This window comes from Somniosus microcephalus, chromosome 11 (genome assembly GCF_052327205.1).
Source record: "Somniosus microcephalus isolate GS21.2 chromosome 11, FLI_Smic_1.0, whole genome shotgun sequence".
NCBI classification, from domain to species: Eukaryota; Metazoa; Chordata; class Chondrichthyes; order Squaliformes; family Somniosidae; genus Somniosus; species Somniosus microcephalus.
Genome location: NC_140997.1, coordinates 225,979,464 through 225,999,126, shown reverse-complemented (window position 1 = coordinate 225,999,126; position 19,663 = coordinate 225,979,464). Strand labels below are relative to the sequence as shown.

At 44.2% G+C, this 19,663-nt stretch overlaps 2 protein-coding genes across 6 annotated transcripts in view; one reads left to right on the top strand and one right to left on the bottom strand.

Annotated features, from left to right (window-relative positions):
- LOC147111297 (uncharacterized) overlaps positions 1–19,663 on the top strand; it is a 182,119-nt gene that overhangs the window by 90,448 nt on the left and 72,008 nt on the right. The gene's annotated exons all lie outside the window — the stretch shown is intronic.
- The window catches only part of prkar2aa (protein kinase, cAMP-dependent, regulatory, type II, alpha A), a 286,292-nt gene continuing 277,723 nt past the window's right edge, over positions 11,095–19,663 (bottom strand). For both annotated transcript variants that reach the window (XM_086002060.1, XM_086002062.1), the window contains exons 10-11: positions 18,887–19,025; positions 11,095–16,720 (exon numbers count right to left, since the gene is read on the bottom strand). In XM_086002060.1, the coding sequence (XP_085858186.1) occupies positions 16,587–16,720; positions 18,887–19,025 (273 nt within the window). In that variant the 3' untranslated portion in view covers positions 11,095–16,586. The remainder of the gene's footprint in view (positions 16,721–18,886; positions 19,026–19,663) is intronic.

Here is a 19,663-nt window from a genome sequence, read left to right as displayed (position 1 = left end):
GGATTGGAGTACAAGAGTAAGGAAGCCTTGCTACAATTGTACAGGGCTTTGGTGAGACCACACCTGGAGTACTGTGCACAGTTTTGGTCTCCTTATCTGAGAAAGGACATACTTGCCTTAGAGACGGTGCAACAAAGGTTCACTGGATTGATCCCTGGGATGAGAGGGTTGTCCTATGAGGAGAGATTGTGTAGATTGGGCCTATACTCTCTGGAGTTTAGGAGAATGAGAGGTGATCTCATTGAAACATATAAGATTCTGAGGGGGATTGACAGGGTAGATGCTGAGAGGTTGTTTCCCCCTGGCTGGAGAGTCTAGAACTAGGTCCTGGTCTCAGGATAAGGGGTCGGCCATTTTGAGATGAGGAGGAATTTCTTCAGTCAGAGAGTTGTGAATCTTTGGAATTCTCTGCCCCACAGGGCTGTGGATGCTGAATCATTGAGTATATTCAAGGCTGACAGATTTTTGGACTCTAGGGGAAATCAAAGGATATGGGGATCGGGCAGGAAACTGGAGTTGAGGTCGAAGTTCAGCCATGATCTTATTGTATGGCGGAGCAGGCTCGAGGGGCTGTATGGCCAACTCCTGCTCCTAATTCTTATGTATATTGCAGTCCATCTATCTCTGGTTAAAATGAATCTCCATTTATTCAGAAATGATATTAAACAGAAGCAGGAATAACAGCATACTGAATACAATAAAATACTTTCTCATCAGTACTCTAAACCCATTTCAAAACACCAGAAAATAACCGTGAAAACTGCCGGATTGTTGTAAAAACCCAACTCGTTGATTCATGTCCCTCATCCAGTCTGGCCTACGCCCGACTCCAGTCCCACATTACAGGAGTGACTCCTAATGCCCTCAGGTTCTAAATACTGCGTTGCAGTGTTGCCGCATCCCAAGAACAAGATTAAAAAAAGAAACAAACATGCTAAAGTTGCAGTATCCCAAGCTTGGGTCATATGGGCAAACTGGCTGCCACGTTTCCCACATTACAACAGTGACTCCACTTCAAAAGTACTTCATTGGCTGTAAAGTGCTTTGGGACGTCCGGTGGCGCTATATAAATGCAAGACTTTCAAGTCTTTCTTTCCCCACAGTCTATATTCTGGTAGTTAAAGTCCCTGACTTTTAATGCTCTATTATTTTTACATTTCTCTGAAATGTGCCTACAGATTTGCTCCTCTGCCTCCTTCTCACTATTTGGGGGTCTATAGTAAACACCCAGCAATGTTACCAGCTCCTTTTCTGTTCCTTAACTCTAATAGATTCAGTCTTTGAACCCTCTGGTATATTATCCCTCTGTAGAACTGTATTATTCTTGATCAATACTGCCACCACCACCCCCTACTCTACTTTTTCCCCTCCCTATCCCTTATGAATATATTGGAGTCAGGAACGTTTAATTCCCATTCCTGCCCATGTTTAAGCCGGGGCTGTTATAGCCACTATATCATAACCCCATGTGGCAACTTGTGCCTGCAGCTCAGTAACCTGTTTGTGACGCTCCTCACATTAACACACATGCAGTCTAACACTATGCTAATCAGCTTGGCTTTTTTCCTCTATCTAATTCATGCTCTTTCTACACAATTCTTCATTCTATTGCTGTATGCCCCTCCTAGTTTTCTATACACCTTCTTTCCTCTCTGCTGTTACATCCTGGTTCCCCTCCCCCTGCCAAATTAGTTTAAACCCTCCCTCACAGCACGAGTTAACCTCCCCGCGAGGACATTGGTCCCAGCCCTGTTCAGGTGCAACCCATCTTGTACAGGTCCCTCCTGCTCCAGAACTGGTCCCAATGCCCCATGAATCTGAAGCCTTCCCTCCTGCATCACTTCTCCAGCCATACATTCACCTGCCCTATCTTCCTGTTTCTATACTCACTCGCACGTGGCACAGGGAGTAATCCAGAGATTACCACCTTTGAGGTCCTGTTCTTTAATCTTTTCCCTAGCTCCTGAAACTCTGCCTGTAGGACCGCAACCCTTTTCCTACGTAGGTTATTGGTTCCAACATAAACCATGACTTCTGGCTGCTCCCCTTCCCCTCGCAGAATGTCTTGCACCCATTCAACGATATCCTTTACCCTTGCACCAGAGAGGCAACGCACCATTTGGGGCTCTCACAGAAATGTAGAAAAATAGGAGCAGGAGTAGGCCATTCGGCCCTTCGAGCCTGCTCCGCCATTCAATATGATCATGGCTGATCCTCTCTCAATTCCTGCTCTCTCCCCATACCCCTTGATGCCTTTTGTGTCTAGAAATCTATCTATCTCCTTCTTAAATATATTCAGTGACTTGGCCTCCACGGCCTTCTGTGGTAGAGAATTCCACAGGTTCACCACCCTCAGAGTTAAGACATTTCTCCTCATCTCAGTCCTAAATGTCCTACCCCATATCCTGAGACTGTGACCCCTCGTTCTAGAACCCCCAGCCAGGGGAAACATCCTCCCTGCATCCAGTCTGTCTAGCCCTGTCAGAATTTTATACGTTTCCATGAGATCCCCTCTCATTCTTCTAAACTCTAGTGAATACAGGCCTAGTCGACCCAATCTCTCCTTATATGACAGTCCTGCCATCCCAGGAATTAGTCTGGTGAACCTTCACTGCACTTCCTCTATGGCAAGTATATCCTTTCTTAGGTAAGACCAAAACTGCACACAGTACTCCAGGTGTGGTCTCACCAAGGCCCTGTATAACTGTAGTAAGACATCCTTGCTCCTGTACTCAAATCCACTTGCAATGAAGGCCAACATACCATTTGCCTTCCTAACTGCTTGCTGCACCTGCATGTTTGCTTTTAGTGACTGGTGTACAAGGACACCCAGGTCCTTTTGTACATCAACATTTCCCAATCTATCACCACTTAAACAATACTCTGCCTTTCTGTTTTGCCTACTGAAGTGGATAACTTCACATTTATCCATGTTATACTGCATCTGCCATGTATTTGCCCACTCATTCAACTTGTCTATATCCCCTTGAAGCCTCTTTGCATCCTCCTCACAACCCAACCTAGTTTTGTGTCATCAGCAAACTTGGAAATATTACAATTGGTTCCCTCATCCAAATTATTGATATATATTAATAGCTGGGGCCCAAGCACTGATCCCTGCGGTACCTCACTAGTCACCGCCTGCCACCCCAAAAAAGACCCATTTCTTCCTACTCTGTTTCCTGTCTGTTAACCAATTTTCAATCCATGCCAGTATATTACCCCCAATCCCATGTGCTTTAATTTTTCACACTAACCTCTTATATGGGACTTTATCAAAGGCCTTCTGAAAATCCAAATACACCACATCCACTGGTTCTCCCTTGTCTATTCTACCAGTTACACTCAAAAAACTCTAGTAGGTTTGTCAAACACGATTTCACTTTCATAAATCCATGTTGACTTTGTTTAATCCCGTTGATATTTTCTAAGTGTCCTGTTATCGCATCCTTTATAATAGACGCTAGCATTTTCCCTACTACTGATGTTAGGCTAACTGGTCTGTTGTTCCTTTTTCTCTCTCCAAACTTTTTTAAATAGCGGGGTTACATTTGCCACCTTCCAATCTGCAAGAACTGTTCCATAATCTATAGAATTTTGGAAGATGACAACCAATGCATCCACTATTTCCATGGCTACCTCTTTTAGTACTCTGGGATGCAGATTATCAGACCCTGGGGATTTATCAGCTTTCAGTCCCATTAATTTCTCCAGCACTATTTTTTTTACTAATACTCATTTCCTTTAATTCCTCCTTTTCACTAGACCCTTGGTCCCCTAGCATTTCTGGCAAGTTATTTGTGTCCTCTTCCGTGAAGACAGAACCAAAGTATTTGTTTAACTGCTCTGCCATTTCCTTGTTCCCCATTATAAATTCTCCCGTTTCTGACTGTAAGGGACCTACATTTGTCTTCACTAATCTTTTTCTTTTTACATACTTGTAGAAGCTTTTACAATCCACTTTTATGTTCCTTGAAAGTTTACTCTCATACTCTATTTTTCCCCTCTTAATCAATCGCTTTTTTGCAGAACTCTAAACTGCTGTTGCACAAATGCCTGTCTATCCCCAACTATCAAACCCCTAGAACGGCATTTCTACGCTTCCTCGTACCCCACTGTGCAGCCGAGTCTCACACGGAACCATGTATTTGCTTCTGACTGCACTCCCCCGAGGCATCATCACCCTCGCGGGTATTCAACACTGAATTTTAGTCCTGTACTACCAGGTTTCTGGTAGCAGCTTTTAACATAGAAAAATAGCCCAAGGTGCTTCAAAGAGGCGCAAGGAAAAAAATGAATGCTGGGCCAACGAAAGAAAGATTGGAGGGGTGACCAAATGCTTGATCAAAGAGGTAGGATGTAAAGAGGGTGTTGAAGGAGAAGGGGTGGCAGAGAGGCAGAGGGTTCTTAGGAGGAAATTCCAGATGGAGGTGGAAGTAGGCGGGCTTTGTGATGAAGACGTTGGAAGCTCAGCTTTAGATCCAAGAGGAAGCTAAGGCTGCAAATAGTTTGGTTGAGCCTGAGAAAGTGGCCAAGGAGTCAGCGGCGATTGCATGGAGTTTGTGGTGAAGGTGTTGCCAATAATCATCCCAACGTTTAGCTGGAGGAAATTATGGCTGATCCAAGACTGCACGTCAGACAGCAGAGAGGCTAGGGAGAGGGTCCAGGGAGATGGAGCTGCATGGCATCAGTGTACATTTGGAAACTGACTTGTGTGGCTGTGGGTGATGTCACCAAAGGGCAACATGTTGAACACACGAAATTGATGGGCAGGAAAAGACCAGCTGGTCCATCAAGCCTGCCCCACACCCTGATGGCCGGAGCACCATGACTAAACAATTCTGCCCAACCCCACCTTGAAGGGATATTTACTAGTCCCAGCCCCTTTAGGGCTACCCCGGATCAGGTATATTTCTCAGACGTTCACTTTCAACTAAAGTTTGAGGTAGCCGAATCCTAAAGACGCTTAATTGGGTCTAAAGGTCTGGACTATCTCTCCCTAAAGGAAAGGAACAACCTGAGAATGTTACCGTCCTCCAGATAGCACTTTTAATAAGTTTAGCTAGACTGTTACATCCTGGATATTACGAGGGTCCGGAAAACTCCCTCAGAATTCTGCAACTCTTCACCAAAGAGTGTACAGAGATTGAGTTCGCGAGTTTTTGATACAGAAGACTTGAGACAATTCTAAAAATATATAGAGATTTATTAACGATCCGACATGCAATTTACTGTTGGTGAATCAGTCAATCGCAACATTAACAGTTCTAAAAAGAGAAAAAATACTATCCTTTTAACAGAGAATCTTACTTTTAAATCGTAACCGCTACAGTATTACAGTCCTTAAAGGCTTCTTATACAGGATATCCATCAATATCAAATACCTTTGATCCCTGAGGTACAAAGAGTGGTAGACTACAGAGCCGCCTCTGTAGCCGAGAATCGCTTTACCCGATTAAAGCGAGTCTGATATCCCATTTGAGAGTTCAATATTTATACCCTTTTCCAGTGGTATTTCCTTTAAGGATTTCTGCTGATGCAAGTTAATTATCTCTATTCATCTTTCTGCCGACCCCTGCAACTCTTACTGCCACATCAGCCAGAATCTTGTCTCATCTCTAGGTGTTCTGGGTTGACCATATAAAAACGGTGTGAATGGCAGGTGTTCTTTATTTTGTCATCTTTACGAGGGCAAATGTTCCTCATCTTATGTGCCATCTTTATGAAGTTTAAATTAAAACACCTTATCCAGGGTGAACCATTGTTTCGTTCCCAAAAGGTCAGCTTGTCAGAGCCATGCATCTTCTGTTTCAATAAGGTTATTTATTCAGGGTCAACAACTGTCTTATCTCAGTAGCCAGAATTCTCTCATAGCTATTTCATAGTTAGGTTTCTAAATTTGCAAACCCAGTTTGTCATGTTTTAGTAAGGCCAGAATTCTTTCACAAGATAGTGTATTTTTCTAGATAGGTTATATGGCTTATTCCTTCACAACCTCTCTCAGTCATGTAATCTCCTGGAAGAGGCAAAACAAAAACAGGACCAATACGGGGAAAAAATACTCTGGAAAATTCCTCTCTGACCTCCTCAGATGTCCAGGAAATCACATGGACCAAGTGTTATTTATAAAGACACCTTCTATATGATGCAATCTCTGCCCTAGTCAGGAACCGGTCCAGTTCCCTCTTGAAGGCTTGGAGAATCAGCACCCACCGCACCAGCTGGCAACACATTCCAGAGGAAAAGAACCACCAGTCTATTGCTATTCTTACATAGTTTAAACAAAAGGAAAGAGGAGGTGGTCAAGGATGAATCCTTGAGGGACTCTTACAATTGGATAAGGAAGAGGGGAACCAAGTGAGGGCAAGCTGAATAGAGAAGGTCTTGGAGGCGGATGGTGTGGTTGATCATTTCAAAGGCTCGTCATTGAGGAGAGATAATGCATCAGTCACAGTAAATGGCTTTCACAGCTTGGGTTACAGCTGTTTTGGTGCTGTGGGAGAAACAGATACTCGATTGGAGGGATTCAAACAGGGAGCTGCTAGAAATGCAAGTCTTTCATTGTTCAAAAGGCGACATCAATGTCTGTAAAAGGACATATAATACTTATTCAGGTTATTTAAAGGAAGAAGACGACAAAACTTTACAAGTATTCCTATTCACGGGGGCTCACAACTTGCAATGCCTATTTCAGCAGCTAACATTGGAGCAGGAACACTAGCATGATGCAGATCAAGGATTATTCTTTCTTTTTTTTTCTTTGTTAATCCTTCAAACTGTTTCAGGCCTTCCCCTCCCGCTTCCCAGAGTATTTGTCATTTCTAAAATTAACAACCCAAGACTGGTCTGCAAAGTGACTACACAATGGGCCAAATCTCGATGGAGCGGGGCCTCCAATAGCGCGCCATAGACTTTTTCCTGCACCCTGCAGCTCGTAAGTTTTCTGTGGTGCAGCTTGCTGGAATTGCAAGCGGATAACGGCGTGGCGAAGCGAGGACAACGGGGCATCTGGGCCGTTGAACGGTGAGACCAACAGTGAGATTTAAGGGTTGAGAAAGAAACAGAGGAACGACAGAGGAGGGTGAATTAGGGGGGGGGGGGTGGGGAGGAAGAGAGGGAAGGAAGAAAAGAAAGCAAGGAAAGCAAGCAAGAAAGAATTAAGAGTAAAAAAGACAGAATTAAGAGTAAAAAAGACAAGAGAAAAAGCAAAACCTTTTTTTAAATCAGACATTTTTAAAGTCTGACTACACGTAGGAATGAGGTTGAACAGCTTAAATTGTTCCCTTTCTGGACCAGAAAGGTTGCTTGGCACTCAATTAACAATTATCATCATGTCATTAAAAGGGTACTTAAGCTTTTAATCAGCAGCCTTACTCTTCTGCAGCGAGTTTCATAGGCAGTGAAAATCCAGCAAATCAGCCAGTTCTTAAAAATAACGGCGAGGCTAAGGGCGAGACGCCATTTGTGCGAAGCAAATGGTGCAGCGGCGTAAAGATTAGCAAAAGTAAATGTGGGTCCCTTACAGGCTGAGACAGGAGAAATTATAATGGGAAGTAAGGAAATGACAGAGAAATTAAACAAATACTTCACGGAAGAAGACGCAAAAAACTTCCCGGAAATAGTGGAGAACCAAGACTCTAGCGAGAATGAGGAACTGAAAGAAATTATTAGTAAAAAAAAATAGTACTGGAGAAATTAATGGGACTGAAAGCTGATAAATCCCCTGGATCTGATGGTCTACATCCTAGGGTTTTGAAAGAGGTGGCTATAGAGATAGTGGATGCACTGGTTGTCATTTTCCAAAATTCCATAGATTCTCAAACAGTTCCTGCAGATTGGAAGGTGGCAAATGTAACCCCACTATTTAAGAGAGGGAAGAGAGAAAACGGGGAACTACAGACCAGTTATAGCCTGACAGCAGTATCAGGGAAAATGTTAGAATCTATTATTAAGGACATGGTAACAGGGCACTTAGAAAACAATAATAGGATTGGGCAGAGTCAACACGGATTTATGAAAGGGAAATCCATGTTTGACAAATCTGTTAGAATTTTTTGAGGTTGTAACTAGCAGAATAGATAAGGGGGAACCAGTGGATGTGGTGCATTTGGATTTTTAGAAGGCATTCGATAAGGTGCCACACAAGAGGTTATTAAACAAAATTAGAGCTCATGGGATTGGGGTAATATACTAGCATGGATTGAGGATTGGTTAATGGACAGAAGAGAGAGAGTAGGAATAAACAGGTCATTTTCCGGTTGGCAGGCTGTAACTAGTGGGGTACCGCAAGGATCAGTGTTTGGGCCTCAGCTAGTCACAATCTACATCAATGATTTGGATGAGGGGACCAAATCCAAGTTTGCTGATGATACAAAGCTGGGTGGGAATGTAAGTTGTGAGGAGGATGCAAGGAGGCTTCAAGGGGATATAGACAGGCTAAGTGAGTGGGCAAGAGCATGACAAATGGAATATAATGTGGAGAAATGTGAAGGTAGGAAAAATAGAAAACAGAGTATCTTTTAAATGGTGAGAGATTGGGAAATGTTGGTGTTCAGAGGGACCTGGGTGTCCTTGTACACGAATCACAAAAGTTAACAGGCAGGTACAGCAAGCAAATGGTATGTTGGCCTTTATTACATGAGGATTTGAGTATAAGAGTAAAGACGTCTTACTGCAATTATATAGGGCCCTGGTGAGACCACTCCTGGAGTATTGTGGACAGTTTTGGTCTCCTTACCTAAGGAAGGATATACTTGCCATAGAGGGAGTGCAATGAAGGTTCACCAGACTGGTTCCTGGGATGGGGGGATTGTCCTATGAGGAGAGATTGAGTAGACTAGGCCTATATTCACTAGAGTTTAGAAGAATGAGAGGTGATCTCATTGAAACATACAAAATTCTTACAGGGCTCGACAGGGTAAATGCAGGGAGGATGTTTCCCCTGACTGGGGAGTCTAGAACCAGGGGTTACAGTCTCAGAATAAGGGGTCGGCCATTTAGGACTGAGAGGAGGAAAAATGTCTTCACTCAGAGGGTAGTGAATCTTTGGAATTCTCTACCCCAGAGGGCTGTGGAGGCTCAGTCGTTGAGTATATTCAAGACAGAGATCGATAGATTTTTGAATATTAAGGGAATCAAGGAATACGGGGATAGTGCAGGAAAGTGGTGATGAGGTAGATGATCAGCCATGATCTTATTGAATGGCGGAGCAGGCTCGAAGGGCCAAATGGCCTACTCCTGCTCCTATTTCTTATGTTCTTAAATTGACCAGCAAGTTCTGGAGATTTGCACCTCATGGTGTATCTCTTAAAACCCTGAACTTGCTGGCTGATTTGCTCATTAATAACGTTGTTATTTTTCCAGCGAGCTTTGGGCCAATACATCACAATGACAATTGCCATTATATAATTGCCAAGGATAAGTGATTTTAAAACAGATTTTTTTAAATAAAAGTGGCAAGAGCCTTGATTCATGCACAAAAGCAAATCAGTTTTATTATTAACGAAACAAAGTCACCGAAATGAGAACACAACACTTGTAGAATTTCATTTTTTTTATTTTCAATTGAATAGTCTTAGTAAAGGACAATCTTTTGTTTTCAAAAATAATAAAATGGGGGGGATAAGAGGAGGGCTTCAGAAGGAAAAGGAGGTCATTGCTTTGACTGTACAGAAATCATTCCTTGGCTAGAGCGAGGTCAATGCTTGGAGCGGAAGGTCAAGAACCTTCCCACAGGCCTGCAGGTCCCAGTAGCAGAACTACTGGACGTCATAAACATGGATACCTGAAATCCCGGCGGACACACAACAGAGCATTACATGCAAAGTAGGAATTTTTTTTTTTTTTTTTTTGAGGGGAGATGGGGTGGGGTTGGAATTTAACCTCCCCGTCCCCCCCAACAGTAGCCAACCACACCGGAACTTCCCTTTTCCAAAAGGTAATGATATGGCAGCCACCATTCCAAAAGAACGTCAGATGGTCAGGGTCGGAAATCATATTGACCACTGCATTTTGTTTTTAAAAAAGTGGCCCACTTGTTACATTAACATTACAAATAGCCAGGCCACCCCAGTTTACATTTCTAAACTGCAATCATTTTGTTTCCTCTTTGGGAGAAGGGTGAAGGTGATTTCTATGCCACAGAGTACAATAATGTGGTACTGTACAAGGTTCAAAATTCGAGAACACTTCCTGTTTATTTGAACCATCAGGAAGGCTTGTGCAAGCAACACAGCAGAGGCAGCATTCCATGGATGGTGTGTCCCATGTTTTTTTTAAACTATTAACCCCTACATCCATACAGGGCACAATACTGTGCAACAGCCATTTAAATACATATAATATATACAGGAGTGTTGTACCTCTATAAAACAGAGGGTTATTATTTCTCAGTAACAACCTTCTCTTACTGTGATGCCGACCCCTACTAAGACTCTGGTCTAACATCATTATGTTGTAAAGCTCTTCCCCAGCATGGTGCGGAGGTATATTCTAAAATGCAGCAGCCATAAAGTGGCAGTAACAAACTCCAATGGGAAAAGCTCCGAAGAGGCCGAAACAATAAAAAAAAACTAAACTGCATATTAGGAACAAATGACGTTTGGAGTCTGCTCAAGGCTGCGGTCTGTCGGCTTATCACTGCATGGTATACGCTTGGCTTTACTCTCCATGGAATGCATCACCTGCTGAAAACAGCAGAACCAGTAAAATACAAGATTTGAAGCAATACTCGAAACGCACAATGCAGTCAGAAAGTCGGAGGTTAACAGGATTCAGCGCAGGCCTTTCAGCGGGACTACTCCGATGAAGCGTTCTATCCCAAGTGTTAACCTCTGCCTTTTCTCTTTCAGAGGCTGACTGATCTGATGCGTATTTCAGATCAGCCATGACCTAATTGAATGGCGGAACAGGCTCTCGAGGGGCTGAATGGCCCACTCCTGTTCCTATGTTCCGGCTCTGTAATACACGGTTACAGCACTGGAACAGTATGAGCAGTAATACACGGGTTATACATGGAGCTACCATTTTCAGTCACAGCGAAACATGAAACGTCCTCTGCAGTCGGTCAACTCTAGTAATCAAATAGTCCACTAGTGAAATGAAACGGCCAGTTTATTTATTTACATGAAGTGCGAGATTTTAATACAAAAACACTGCAATCAACACACAAGTCCCTCTTTTCCCTGCCCCCTTCCCACCAAATTAACACATATCCAGATGATGTTGGATAAAAATAATCGATAACCTAAGAGTGATAACAAGACAGTAAACTCACGAGGGATTGGCAGCCTTAAAGCATGACAGCAAAGCCCGGGACGAAAACAGTCAAAGTAAAAAAGAGATTAAATGCTTCGGATCATGTTAGTAATTTAAAAATAATGTTTGCACCACAGACTGATGTTCATTGGTGTGGTTTATTCAGTTTTAGGGCCTTTTCGCTGACAATATCTTTCAAGGCAATTATTGATGTTGTGGCAGCCAACATCTAGAGCATGGGATGAAATGACTAAACACTCAGAAAAACATGTTAATCAGGGCCAGTCAATACCAATTTCTAAAAGGCAGCTCAATGCTTCACCAATCCTATAGAACTCTTTGAAGAACAGTGAGGATAAAGGAAATGCTGTGTATCGAGCACTATGGATTTCAAAAAAGCATTTAGCAAGGTAGCTCATAAGTGGCTTATGGCAAAGATAATGGTACATAGAATCAAGTGGAATGATTCATGGACAGAGATATGGTTGAGGGCAGAAAGCATAGATGTGATTAGTGGTGTTCCACAGGGAGCGATGTTGGGATTGCTCTTAGTTACTATATAGTTACATGACCTGGCCTTGGCAATTGAGGGAATAATACTGAAATTTGCTGATGACGTCAAATTGCCAACCATGCCAAACAGTCTGAAAAGTGTAGGAGCACATCGATAGGCTAGCAGGATGGGGAAGTGAAGGTAGCAGATGAAGATGAATTTTGAAAAGTACGAAGCAATGTATTTTTGGTTAGTAAGAACAGGAAAAGGAAATACAGCTTAAATGGTAATGGAGTGCGTGGGGCAACGGACATCCAGTCTACAAACCTTACTGTAACTAGTCACATTTACTATTGTAAACTACTATGTCAACATTTCCCATTCAGTTCTGCAGTGTCACCTGTCACAATGTTGCAGGCTTTGGCCACTAGGCTAACTGACTGTGTTCAACATCACTGCCAATGCACTAATATGATTAGAAATACATTGGGTATATGATCAGGAAAGTCCCTATATGATACACAAAGAACTGTACAGTGTGAGCGACACTAGATCTTACCAATGTTGCAGGTATAATCAGAGTACAGGAAACTCTGTTTTAACCGGCACTTAAATATCCAGAAATCTCTCTTAACCGGCAAAATTCAGGAGTAGGTTCAGGTAAGTTTTACTATATATTAGTGGCTGTGTAACCGGGGTTCCTGGATCTGTGGCCGTGTAACCAGGGCTCTTGCACCTGTGGCCGTGTAACCAGGGCTCTTGCACCTGTGGCCGTGTAACCAGGGCTCTTACACCTGTGGCCATGTAACCAGGGCTCTTGCACCTGTGGCCGTGCAACAGGGACTCCTGGATCTGTGGCCGTGTAACCGGGACTCCTGCACAAGTGCTGTGTACAGGGCTCTCGTACCTTGGTAAGTATACCTCTCTGTAATCCGGACTTTTTGGTCAACCGGCACCACGTTGGTCCCGTCGAGGCCGGATAAAAAAAAGTTTCCTGTACAATTTGCCTGCTGGGTTCTGTACTTTAGATTTATTCTCAGCCAGTGAGCTTCACCACCAGAGACTGCTATAGTATAAAATGTACGTAAGTTCTCTGGAGAGAGATCCGCTGCGATGCTACAACTGGACTTGGTGCCACTGGGTTAGAGGGTGGAAACAAAAAAAAGAGTAGGCAGGGTTTCCGCCCAAGTTGTCATCGTTGTTGAGTAGTAATAATTCCCGTCAGAAGGTGCGCGCGTCTGGACAATTGGGCAACGACAGGATCGGGCTCTGCTGTGATGCATTCCACAGCACACGAGCCTATCAGAACTCACAGTCCGGGCTCGCTTAGGCAAGGTACCGCAGTGATTCCGGTGCCTCTGAAAATATACCTCAGGAGTCAGAACTACAGAAGGTGGCAGGAAAAAGTGGGGCAGGCAGCAGCCAACCCGTTGTGCAGCCATATAAAAAAAATTGGAAAGGATCTAAGTCACCAAACAGTTTCTCTTTTAAGTAAACTAACTGTCGTCAGAATAGCCTTCTTTTCCTCCTCTAACTTCAGAGCTCTGTTGGAATGTCACTCAATATGTAGTTAAGATCTAAATAAACTCTAATGTTATAGCCCCTTCAATGTAACACGCAGCAAAATTAACCAGTATCTCTCTGTTCTCTTCTTTTTGAGGTCAGAATGTCAGGCTGTCAATTGTGTGTTATAAGTTGTAAAAATTAAAGTAAAGCAGGCTGAACCGTGCAATGAGCTCAAATTAAGGTAAAGCTTGTAATTCTCGTCACAAAGAGCACACACACTGATGGTGGATGGAAACCCGATTTTCCATACAATACCAAAACCGAAGTGGTCCCAGGTAGAACGGTGCATCAAAAGTCGAGCAGAACGGGACAAGTGGGAGAGTGCGACGTCAAGCACTGCAGTGCTGCCTGCCACCGTAATACTGGGTGCTGAGGTCAGAAGGCAAAATGCTGCAGACACATGCTGTTGGCATTCTCAACCTGCACACACACACACCATATGCAAGGCTTATTGCGGCCCTGGATATTATTTAAGGGACTTGTAGCTGGAGTGCATCAACAGCACTGTAAGTTGCTCAACACTTGTTACTCTACCTGGAATTTATTCCTCCTAGGTGGTCCAACAGGGCCACCTTGCTAACCGACTTTGGCCTTAAAAGGCCACTTTGATGCTGGTGCTGACCATCTCCCGACAAAGAATGGTACCTTCAAACCACCAGCAGCCCATTATGAGCTGCTAATGCCAGAAATCTCCTAGTGCAGCATGCACAACATGCTTTTAAAAAAAAAAACAGCACTAGTTAGCTGACCTTGCATTATCCACTGAGGGTAGCACTTGGCTCTCGGGCATGACCAGCGCATGATGCGCTGGAGTCCTGGCGTTGCTCCATCAGGACCGCATTATCAGCCCACTATTGTTAAATCTAGCAGCAAATACAGCAGGTGCACACCTTAGTGAAATGATAAGAACTCAAATTAGCACAAAACTAAAAATTAGTAATTACTAAAGCAAGCTCGCTCATGTCAAAGAAACCTTTAATTTCCTTCCATCTTCTCCTGCCAATTTTCTCCCCTGCCTCACTTGAAGGTATCGACTCCTTGATGGGGTCTGGTCCCACAGGCACCAGTTGCCCTTCTGTACCTCACTCTTGTGGCGATTCTTCATGCACGAGTCTCAGCAGTGAATGCCAACAGGATATTTGACCCCCCCCCCCCCCCCCCGTCAAGCATGACCCTGCCCTCACCCGATGTCCAATTCTCAGCAGGATAGTGATCAAGAGTGGGAACAATAGCCAGTCTCCTCTACCCAACCCAGGGGTGCTGAGGCCTTTACTGATCACCAACAGCAAACTGGCTCAGATGAACTAATTCAACACAAGACGGGAGAATTAAACCCAGGACTGTCCTGACAAACCAACTACTTGCTGAGTAATTAGGCATCCAAGAAACTGTTGTAATAAAAGTTTGGTGAATTTTCACAACAGCTTCTTGTATCTTTTACCAGTATTTCTGCACAGACAGTGGCCAACTGCATCTACCATTACTGTGGCCCAGTAAGAAAAACTCAAAATGATTATATTGTTAGATTTATTGAAGGGTGAACCACAGGTTTATGGAAGGAAATATACACTAAACATAAAAAGTGACCTTAATCAAATTTTTCTATACCTTAGGACCCAGGAACTTCTCAACTTGAGAAGTTTGGAGGAATCATTTGGTCCTGGATAAAATGGTGGCTGTAATCACTTTATTGTAACTAGTTACACCACATTAATTAAAAAAATTCCCAGACTAAGGCCAACAACACCCTCATGATTCGATGACTGCAGGTACATCTGTATTGTGGGACAGGGCTCTCAAAGAATCTGGTCACACATCAAATCCTCAATAACCTTTCCTAATAAGTACACTTAATCATACCATGGCTCTCGGATAACTAGACGAGAACTGAGCTCTCTCAGTTAGGGGATATGAGAGCTCAAATACTAACCTCAACTAATCTACCCAACACAACCCTGAAGGGGTGCAAGTAGGTCAAGGATTGGTCTGGGTTGGGGGTGGGGGGGGGGAATGGAGACGAGAGCAGGTAGGGAAAGTAACTGGGCAGAGATACTTCTTGCCCATCACTCAAGTGTGCCAATTCTTGAACACCTGTCTGGTGAGCTGAAAACTCTTCACCCCTCCTCACCTGAACATTATACGGATGCAGGAGGCATTGGGGAAGGGATGGGGGGGGAAAAAAAGGAGACAAATATTAAGCAACAAAATGGAAGCAAAGGAACAAAAGCACAAAATTCTTGACCTTGCTTTTGCTTGTAGACACTGTATAATAACTCAACCTGCTAGCTACGGTGGCCACAAGTAACATGCACAAGGTGTACCAGATAACCAGTGCTCCTATGCACTTGAGAAGACTCATTTGTTGAAAAAAATGCACGCTTCGACCCGAGCCCACTGCAAAACCTCAACAACAAAAAAAAGAAAAAAAGTTACAGTAAAGGACATCTGTTGACAGGTTTTAACAGAAACACTGGACGCATGTAGATAGGAACGGCACTCTTGTTCCAGGGTGTCTATGCTGTTAAGTTAACCGCACAGGGCAACGAACTGGAGACCAGCCATACAGCTGTAATTGTGCAAATTGGCAATGTTTCTTCCCCCCCATTCCTTGTTCTGAAAGACCATCACTTGTCACTGGACCTCGAGATTGTTTCATACTGCGGATTTGTACCATGCTGAATACCCACTATAGATGCACAACTTTTCATTTTGGAAACCCCTTGATTTGAAGCAGCTCTTGTGGTCTACATTTAACACAATTTAGGGAGCTTTAAAGAAGCCGGTTTTATATGAAACATTAAAACCTACCCAGATACTTTTCAAAGTATCACAACAATCATACTTTTTTTTTTGTTTTTTTTTGGCAATAACCGGTCACCTACTTATATAAGTAACAAAGAAACACTGAATCTGTTCATTTCATCTTATCAAAAATTACATTTAGTATTTGTCTTTGCGGTTCAGTTTGATAATTCATAAATCAACATTTTTTTTGTGTTTTTTTTTGGAAAAAAAAACAACCCAAGATACAGAATATGCTTTTAAACCCAAGAAGGCAGATAACAAAAAAAAATAGAACATATGCCACACATTTTCCCATCCCTGACTGGGCAGTAATGTATTTCATCATCACATGGTGGTTGCCCCACGGGATGGAAAGAGGCAGAAAATGCTGCTTTGCCCATTTACTGCGTTTTCTGTGGGGAGTTTTTTTTGTGTGTGTGGATATTTTGTTTTCATCAAACTGAGAAGGCACTGGATAAGAACGTGCCTATATACCAGGATTCACCAAGTCCAAACTGGTACCAAACAAGGAGACAAGTTGTTCTTCATAATTCACTATATTTCTCTTCATGATTTCCATGCAAGGGCCTAACAATCTTTCAAATGCTTGAATATCCATCACTGCAAAGAGGAGGCAAACAAAAAAAACAATTGTTTAAAACCTTTAACAAGCTTATTTATTCGACTATAAAATATTTTGCATACAAGCTTGTTTAGAACAACATAGGAGATCAAAAACACAGAGGAGACATGAATGGGGAAAAAAGGTCAAAGCAAGCTTCAGGAACAGTGTCTCAATCTTTCTCCTGGGCAATCTGCAGATCCTTAAAATGAAACACTTTCAGGACAGCACTGAAATATCAGCCAAGATTATTTGTTCAAGTGTCATATACTAGCTGGGGGGGCCCGGCGTTGCCAGGGCAGTTCAGAGGGCCGCGCGGTTGACGGCCGGCCGCTGCCACTCCCCCGCTCTGTCTCGGGCCGTGCGGTTGACGGCTGGCCGCTGCTGCTCCCCCGCTCTGTGTCTCGGGCTGAGCGGTTGTCAGGCCCGGCCCGAGTGACCCCATCGGCCCGAGTGACCCAACTCACCTCCCCGCTCCGGCGGGCCGCCGCAGCTGGTAAAAGCAGGGGAAAAAATGGCGGCAACGTTTCGGGAGGCTGCAGGATTAGGTCCCGCCCGTGACGCACCGATTGGTCAACCATCAGGTCACTGAACTGTAGGATTGGTCAACCATCACGTCACTCAACGCTAATGAGCGGTAGGATTGGTCAACCGCTAATGAGCGGATTTTTGAACGTTTTTTGTATACTTTCCGAACAATTTTTGTCTGACCAAAAAGTAAATACGCCTATGACACTCCCTTGATCATCAGCTTTCTTTTGATATAACATATGTGTAGGTACGCTCTAGAATGACGGACAGACGGACGGACACCACTATCCTTTTATATATATAACTAGCTGGGGAGCCCCGCGTTGCGAGGGCAATTTTGGGGTGCTTGGTCTCCCTGCCCCTGTGTGTCCCCCCTCTCCCTGTCATGTCCTCTCCCTGTCCTATCCCTCCCTCCCCTCCCCTCCTCTCCCTCCCCTCCTCTCCTCTCCCTCCCCTGTCTCCCTCCCTCCCCCACTCCCCTCTGTCCCTCTCTCCGGCCCCTTCCCCTGCCTAGCGCCTGAGGTCCGGAGCTGAGGTCCCCCGCGTATCGCGCAGCTGATGGACGGCCGCTGTGGGCGGGCGGGCGGCGCATGCGCGGTCAGTGCGGGCGGCGCGAGCCCCCCGCGATTTCCCGAGGCTCGCCACCCCCCCCGCGATTTACCGAGGCTCTCCCCCCCCCCCGCGATTTCCCGAGGCTCTCCCCCCCCCCCCCGCGATTTCCCGAGGCTCTCCCCCCCCAGCGATTTCCCGAGGCTCTCCCCCCCCCCCGCGATTTCCCGAGGCTCTCCCCCCCCCCCCCGCGATTTCCCGAGGCTCTCCCCCCCCTATTAAATTGTTATTTAATTCCCTAACACATCATTAAAATATTTACCTTAGTTCCCTAACACACAGAAAGTGTGGGGGAAAAAATTGTGAAAAATCAAGATGGTGGCCACTCACCTCGGTTCAGAAGGATAAGGCCCGCCCACACACGCACCGATTGGTCGACCGGTCAGGTCACCGAAGCGTAGGATTGGTCGATCGTCGAGTCACTCGACACTCAACTGTAGGAAGGAACCCGCCGTCCGATTGGTGGACCTCGACGTCACACGGTCGCTAATGAGATGCTAATGAGCAGAACGCTGAACGTTTTTGGGATACCGCGGGCGGGATTTTTGTCCGGCCGAAACGTAAATACGCCTATGACCGGTCCGGAATCGTAAGCTTTCTTTTGAGGCTACGTGCGCGTCGGTACGCTCTGTAACTTTCAAACGTATAGAGAACGGACAGACAGACATCGGGACAGACAGAAGAGCCGCTTTATATATATAGATAATAGATAGCTACTATGAAGTAAACAGTACATGTCCCAGTAACCTAATATATTGTAAATCATGGTCTTACAGTATCACCTATGTTCCACCATCTCAATTGTACAGACCTTTAAACTGGTGTCTGTGGATCCCCTTGGGAACGTGATAGTGAGTCCACAACATTATTAGATTTGGGAGCGCAAGACGGAAAACATCCAATCACCAAACACAGACATCCATCGCAAAAAACAATTGGAATGAATAAAAGGTATTTTTGAAGGGAAACTTGTTCCTACTGCACGTAACAGCAACAAGTTAAAGTGTAAGGTAAAGAATACTTGCCTAAGCACTTGACATCTCCAACAGCATACGCTGTAGCCGCTCTGGGCTTGTTAGTAACCAGTGCTAACTCTCCAAAATACTGCCCCTTGACACATCTGGCAATCTCTACCTCTGCATTGTCTTCTTGATCTGCCAGTGTCTGGGGGAAAAACAGACAGCAGATTATTTCTACATTACCTAATGTACCCAAACACACAGTCAGTTTGAATCAAGACAGGTTGAAAAAAGCACTGAAATATTGTACTATACAAGGATACTCTGAAGGAACGTGCACTCAAGACTTCAGCTTTGGAGGGCCCATACCCTAATTTTAATTCATATGGTTTCCCAGCCCTGCACCAAATAGATCTCCAATGTTGAATTTGAATATTCAGATACCATAAAACAAAGTTCAACCATCCAAAGCCAAATCCTAAAAGCACAATCCTAGTTTTTGCAAACTGTCCATGGAAACTACAAGAGTGGCATCAATGTATTGGCCAATAAAAAGAGTTGGCTTTTGCTTTGGGTAAATTATAAAAGTTCGCTGATGCGTTCTGATTCTTGGGATAAAGCAGTAAGCTACATTCACAATGAATAAGGAAGCACGGCTTCAGTGAACAGAAACAGAAAACGCTGCAAATGCACAGCAGAATTGGCCAACATCAGAAAAACAAAGTCAGGTCAACATTTCTCACATGGCCCATCACCATCTGTCCCACCCCAACATTAACCTGCCTTTCTCATTCAGATGCTGTTCATCTGCGAATGCCAGTAGAATGATCTATTTTTGTTCCA